A 7,484-nucleotide genomic window follows, 5' to 3' on the forward strand; every position below is an offset into this window, starting at 1 on the left:
TTTGTTTGGAATACAACGTATTTCTTTTAGACAAAGAAAACTGGTTAGCTTGCTTTATAATTTAAAATAACAAATAACAATATTAAAATTATACATAAAATAAAACATATCAAAACCCTTTATACCTCAAAAATATACTATTTACTCAAAAAGAGCATATTACAATATATACACACACAATGTAACGGTTATATCAACCATGTAAGACCCACCAGGCCGATCTGGTATAAAATTAATAAATAAAAAAAAAAAAAAAGGTATGAATTTGTATCAGAGGTTTTATTACTTTTAAGGTTACTGGTGGCATCAGTAATCTCATCAAAAAATAAACGTTGATTTTTGATTTCATGACATTATTAATAATAATATTTTTTTTTTCAGTTTTTTATGATCATTATCTAGGTGCATGTAAATGGTTATTTTTTGGTTGGGCTTTGCATTATATTCCTTTTTGGGCCATGGGGCGTGTGCTTTATTTTCATCACTACTTCCCAGCTCTCCTATTCAATTCAATGTTATCAGGTATGTGTTTATCATTGGAAAATTTATTTTTGGTTAAATCTAAAACAATATTATATTAATCATAAATTTTCAGTTTATTCAATGTTTAATATACATTAAATGGAACAAGGAGAAAGATTAATTATTTCAAGAAAGTATATACTGCCTTGGCCGTAGAATTTGGTCACCATATATTATTTTTAATACAAGGAATTAATAATTGATTTTTATTTGTTTATTTAACAAAATTCTGCAATCACTGCAATTATGAAAACCAATGGTTTTAGAGTACCCATTTTACATTCGATCTGAAGTGGACAGGGGAGAAGAATTTTCTCAGAGTTACACCTATCTGACTCACTATCCACTGTTCATTCTGTTCTTCTATGGAATCCTATCCCAGCATTGATTGGGAGTCTAATGATTCTCTCCCAGAGTCCCTCTCAGCCCCCATAGCACTTCTAGCCCTGCTTCTTTACTTTATACTTGAACATCTCCTTGAAGATGAGGTCTAGAGGCATTGCACTGGCCTATAGGCCATAGTTATAGGCGCTAGTCCCCTCTTCTTATCCTGCATGAGGTTTTGGCCCCATGTGGGGAATGCATACCTGATGGTACCCAAGACTACTTCATTGCTGCTACACCGTATGTTCTCCTCACACACCTCTCCCCATTAACACTGTTCCTATCGACATCTTATTAATTACCCCTGATCAAGATGCTTCTACTTCTAAGGTAACTACTCACCAGGGAGTATATGTTGCTGAAAATATCAAACTCCTTTGGCTCAAAATTGGAGTATGGAGGGTCACTATATGCCATCAAAAGTGGAAAATATGTCTAATAAGACCAACAGTATGTACTTCTCCATCCTCTCCTCTACATCCTTCTATACCCTCAGCAGTGCATCTGTTGTTCTCTAACCACAGATTCAGCCCTATTGCTGTAGATGGCTCGCAGCTCTGAGGAGCAATCTTAGGCTGGTAACAATCATGTGCTCCAGGAACTTCCTGGAAGAAGTTATATTGACCTGTATACCTTTGGTATTTCCTTATCCGTGACTCTTCTTTTTTAGAACAATCTGTTGTCTGCAATCCTACACTGCTTGGGCAGTGTCCCTTATCCGGAGGATACTCTAAAGGTCATCCTCAATAGAAGGGGCACTATTCTTGAGGATTGCAGTGTCTATCCCCTCAAGTCTTGGAACTCTATCATTCCTCTGGGACTCCTTGCGAGGCAAAGGTCTCGTATATCCTATGGTTAGCATAGGATCCAACTCCTAACTTTCAGCTTAAGATCTCTCAGTACCCCTAGTTGACCAACACTGCTTTGGTCATATGATGACAACTTGTACCTCTCTTGTTCTTGTTGGCGGTACTGAGGATCCTTCCTATCTCCTTCATCATAAGATTCATCTGATTCTTTTGACTACTCATGGTTGGTTTATTATTCAGGGTTCCTTCCCTTAGTCTGTTGGGTCTTTAGGAGGTATTTTATTTTCCTCATGCCCTCTATACCAGGTTGTTACAAAACGTTGTGCAAAATGTGAATTTATTTCAATTTCAGGATAAAATCATCCTTCAATACACAAGCCATAATTTTCAATTACTTTAACCCATTTTTTCTACCAGATGTTGAATTTGTTAGTAGAACCAGTTCTTAATTTTCAAGATGAAAAACTCCTCTCAACTTGATTTGACATCCTCGTGTTTTTCAAAGTCATATTCTTTTATAAAATTTGCCATAGTTTAGAAAAGACCATAGTCAGATGTGCAACATCAGGGCTGTAAGGAAAGTTAGGAACAATTCTGATAATTTTTTCTTTGGCTATGTTTGAAGGATGGGTTAGATTATGGGTAGGAGTGTTGTCTTATTTAAATATTACTTTATTCCAATTACTTAAATACTCTTTTGAGTAGTAAAACTAGCGTTCCTATATCCCTCTACCTGTGAACATGCCACTTATGTCTTACCTACTCCTATTGTGGTGTGTGTGCATTAGATATTTGTTAGCATAAATGTTGGAATAGTAGCATTATGTTGATAAATATGATGGTTTCAATGATCTTTTTTGTATTTTAATAGAATAATACCAATATGAGATAGTTGATAGAATAAAAGTAATGTAAGTTGTTGATTTATTAAGAAATTATTAGTTAAAATTAGCTAATAAAATCATATGTGTGGAAGCATGTAAACATTTTTTGAACAGTTGCATTGAAAATATGAATCAATGTTTTTTTAGATTATTTAATGGATAAAACATCATTGAATGTTAATCTGTTTTTTATGTATACAGGTGTTATTTTGGATTATTTTGTTGGAGTATTAACACAGTTTATTAAGGAAGAACTTAAATCTTCTGTTTATCATTGGCTTATTGGTCTCATCATGTCTAGTTTTATTTACAGGTAATATTGATTTATTTTTCCTTTTATTCTTTCAGTAATTTAGAACTGATAAGAAATTATGATATATATAATATGTCTATCAGTCAGGAAATATTGAGGATTTTGTATGGTGAAAAATTCACAGTAAATTTTGGACAAATTGGGAATGTTATTATTAGTTCTAAACTTTAATATCTTACTATAGTTTTCATAACTGGGATAACTAATTTTGCTAGCTTAAGGAATTAGTGAATTTTCTTTTTATGAAGTCTGGTAAGTCAATATCAATAAATTTTTTGAGGTTAAAAACTTCCAATTTGAATATATTTTATTCTAAATTATCATAATGTTGCACAATGTTGACTATTGTCCCGTATTCATATACTTTAATAAACTTACAAATAATAATTCACTACAACAACAATCCTCATACATTTGTATTTATAATTCATATAATTATATTTACCTCTTAATTAGTCAAACTTTTAATTTCACAAAGGATGTTCTATATTTTTTACTACCTCCTTGGATAAGGTCCTGTGTGTGTGTGTTTAAGGTGCTGTTTGGTTACCTCCCTTTTTATATTGTTTTTGTTTATATTAGATTGTTTTTATTTTCTTCAGTCTTCTATTTTCTGTATTGTTTCTGGTTGTATGTTTGTTTATTTTATTGTACCATAGTATATTAATCAATCTTTTGGGATTGATCCTTTGGGAAAAGTTTTCAATTACCATGATCTATACTTCAGTCTTAATGTCTTCTATGTAAATGCTGTCCATTAAGTTTATTACTCTGTCAATTTAATTTTTTGTTTTGTTATCTTTTTGGTAATATGGGTGATTTGAAAAGTAATTAAGTAATCTATTGCTTGTATTAAATTTGTTAGTCCATTTAGTGGTTATTTTTCCTCAATCTATGATTATATCCATATCCAGAAATCTTATTTTTTTATTTTGAGGCCTTTCGATGAATTCAATTCTTTTGTGGGACTTATTACTTAAATCTAAAATTTTTTGTAGCTGTTTTTCATTGTTATTATTATTAAGTTATTTATATATATTTTTATTAAAAATGGTTTTGTTTGTGTCCTCATCAATTGAGTATTTAGTAAATTTTTCATCTAAAACCCACTCAAATTTATCGATAATGTAGACCCGATCGTTAATCTATGTAAATGCCGTATGTTGTTCCCTTTATATTTAAAAAAAATTGTACTTTGTCTATAGATTTAGACCTTCAATAAAAATGTTCTTATCTTTTATTGGTGTATTGTTTTTTTATTTTTTTCCCAGTTAACCTCTATTAGTTTCAAGCAGTCATCTACTTGTTCATTAGTAAATAGAGATTTGACATTAAAACTCACTATGTCTATTTCTTCATTATTTGTTTTAAGATCTCCTTCAATGAAAATGAAGGTCTAAATCTATGTACAAAGTCCAATTTTTTTAAAATATAAAGGGAACTACAGCAATATTTGTGCTAAAGAGAGGAGAATAATGCACCAATAATGAATGATAATAAAATAAAAATAGTGTAAAGCAGTTTTTTCAGCCATGTAGATAATGAAATAATTTCCTTTGTGATATTAAAAGTTTGACTAATTATGAGATAAATATAATTATATGAATTATAAATAAACATTGATGAGGATTGTTGTTATAGTGAATTATTATCTGTAGGTTTATTAAAGTACATGAATATGGGATAATAGTCCCGAAATGTTGTGCTACATTATGATAGTTTATAATAATATAAAGAACAAAATAAAAATGAAATTAAAAAACGTCATGAAATATAATAAAACACTGAATTCGAAAAGATAAAAACGAATGACAATAATTAACAAAGTATATAAAATAAAAATAGAACAAATAAAATAAAACTATATGTCATATAAAACATAAGATGATTAACTTCTGATAATAAATAAAAGGGAAAAAAATGATAAAAAATCAAATACAATTAAACTAAAAGTAATAAATGGAAAGGTACAATTTGCTAATATATATATATATAAGATACGTGATAGCGGGTTCTGAACTAAAAAAAAGGAATAAGGAACAAGAAAATACACTCATGGTTGCTGATAATAGACTGCTTTATTCTACCCAGTAATCCTATATTTATACATTCTCGAGTTGTTGACAGAGGGAGTTAGGTATTAAGATTTATATTGCACACCCTGTAGATATAACTCTTCACTGCCAGTTAACGAACAATTCCTCATAAACTCAAAAACAAAGCAAGTAAAGAAGAGAAGAGAAAGAAATGCTTTATTCATTCATGCTGCCCAAATACATCAGGTTGCCACATTACACAGCATACTGATCAATCCGTGATTGGACATATATAAATTACATATTTTTTATATGATATAATATAATAGAAAGATAACATTTTTTTTTCCACAGTTTTCTTTTACAATTAATACCAGTCTACAAACTAAATACAAGTTTTTCAATTTATTCCTTTTTTTTCTTTCCCTTCCATTTCACAACCCTTATTTCATTTGATCAACAAATTCGCCTATATAACAAATATTAAAATAAGAAAGTAATAAATAAAACAACAAATAAGATATGTGATGCATGCATGCCATCCCTCCTCTGGATAACTCCTTTACTCATTAATTTCCATGCATGTGGTGGTGGATGATTCCTAGGAGTCAAGTATTATATTCTCTATCGTCCTAGCCACGTCCTGGATATCGACTCCGAGTTCCTCCATGAAGCTCCTAGTTGTGCTGGGAATCGTTCCACGGGCTCGGAAACAGAGGCCTCTCACGTTGAAGTCTCGTTCTCCGAAGCCCTCACAAAACTTCTCCTTGAGGAAAGGGATACATTGATCGTAGATTTCCTTCTTTTCCCTATCTACCTTATTTGCCTGGTCAAGGTCGTTATTTTCATATCTCACGGTGGGATCCAGAATGATTCCCGACTTCCCCTTCTTAGGAAAACCAACTATATCCGCATATCTGGTGGATCCATCCGTATCTACACAGTAGACCTCGTCAAAGCAGGCAAAATCTCTTTCTTTTAGGAGCCTCATTAACTCGTAATTTACTCTATGATGTCGGCGTGTTATGAGGAGGGAGTTGTTGGGGCATTTCCCCAGCACATGTGCTGGTGTTTCCGGCTCTCTGTTGCATTTGTGACAGAGGGACCCAACTTCTCTATCCTGTCCGCTGACACCTGGGACTCCACGTAGGGGTGTATAATTTATATTCAATTTCAGGGCATTGGACCATTCAGAGCCCGTAAGTATTTGTTTATCGTATATAAACTTATTTGCTCTCAGAGTCTCTTTGAAATGGCGTACTCCAATGCCCTGCCACCTGCAATTAGCCCATTTCTCGAACGCATTTTCACGTAGCGACTGTCGTAGAGCTTTCACACTCCGATGCCCCTGATCAACGCCCAATCTATGGGCACATTCAGCGATCTCGGCTGAACAATCGAAAGTGGACTGGAACAGAGCATCGGGTACATTTGACAGCCGCTGAGCAATGGACCAGTGTTGAAGGGAAGCCTCCCATTGGCAGCGGATCAAGCCTAGGCCTCTGTACCTCCTCGGAGCATACAACATCGCCGTAGAGGTGTTCGCAGGGAGCCCTATGATGGTTTTAATACTTCTGCGAATCATTGTGTCGATGCCATATAGGATTTCAGGACGTAGCTTTGTGAGGGGAGCAGTTTGGAGAGGGTATGTAAGACCCGGGAACACATATTGGTTGACAATGTTGACCTTCTGCTCGGGCTTAAGCAAGCACGAAGTGACGAGCTTATCCAGATTCTTATTCAACTTTGTCACCGAATCCTCGTTGAACTGTAGCTCTCCCTATATTGTGCATCCTAAATATTTTATAGTGTCGCCTTCTTCCATTGTTACGATGCTATCTCCGTTCTCGAGGGAGAGCTTCGTCGATTCCAGCTCTCCTTTATTTATGACGATACACACACTCTTTTGAGGATTCAATGCCAAATCGATTTCTTCGAACGTCCTCTGTACGCTATCAATAACTCTTTCCGCAGCAACCTTGTCGCACGCTGAAACCGCCTGGTCATCCGCGAACCCTGTGTAGGGATGGGATATTGATATCGATATCATCGAAATATCGATATTTTGATATCGATATCCAGTAACCTATAATATCGGAATATCGATATTTCCCTTCGATAATATCGGTTTCTAAACAAAACAAAAAAAAAAAAAAAGGTCGCACCTTAATAGTAGAGATATATTAAAGAAATGTTGTCTAAAAATGTATAAGGTCATATATTCATATTCCGATATTATTTAATCCAAATATCAATATTTGCTAAAGAAAATGTTAATTATAGTATTTTAATATTTAATATTGATAATGTCATATTCATTTCGATAATTTTTTATTTCTAACGTTAGCAACAATATTCCGATATTATTTTATACAGTATTCTAATATTATTTTATTGAAATATCGGTATTTTGTTTAAAAGTACTAGACAAATTTAAAGTGACATCCACTTCGACATATTTAATAATATCGATATGGAAGATTATCAACAAGGTATTTCAATATTTCATTTTGAAAATTTCATATTCCTTACGGTA

General features: G+C 33.0%; 1 protein-coding gene across 1 annotated transcript in view; it reads left to right on the forward strand.

Annotated features, from left to right (window-relative positions):
* The window catches only part of twisted (Protein O-mannosyl-transferase 2), a 112,293-nt gene that overhangs the window by 82,400 nt on the left and 22,409 nt on the right, over window positions 1–7,484 (forward strand). Inside the window, exons 9-10 of the mRNA XM_067047523.1 lie at window positions 382–522; window positions 2,801–2,912. Coding sequence (XP_066903624.1) covers window positions 382–522; window positions 2,801–2,912 — 253 coding nt within the window. The remainder of the gene's footprint in view (window positions 1–381; window positions 523–2,800; window positions 2,913–7,484) is intronic.

Source organism: Halyomorpha halys, unplaced genomic scaffold, assembly GCF_000696795.3.
Source record: "Halyomorpha halys isolate HHAL.00 unplaced genomic scaffold, Hhal_1.1 Scaffold429.1, whole genome shotgun sequence".
Lineage (NCBI taxonomy): Eukaryota > Metazoa > Arthropoda > Insecta > Hemiptera > Pentatomidae > Halyomorpha > Halyomorpha halys.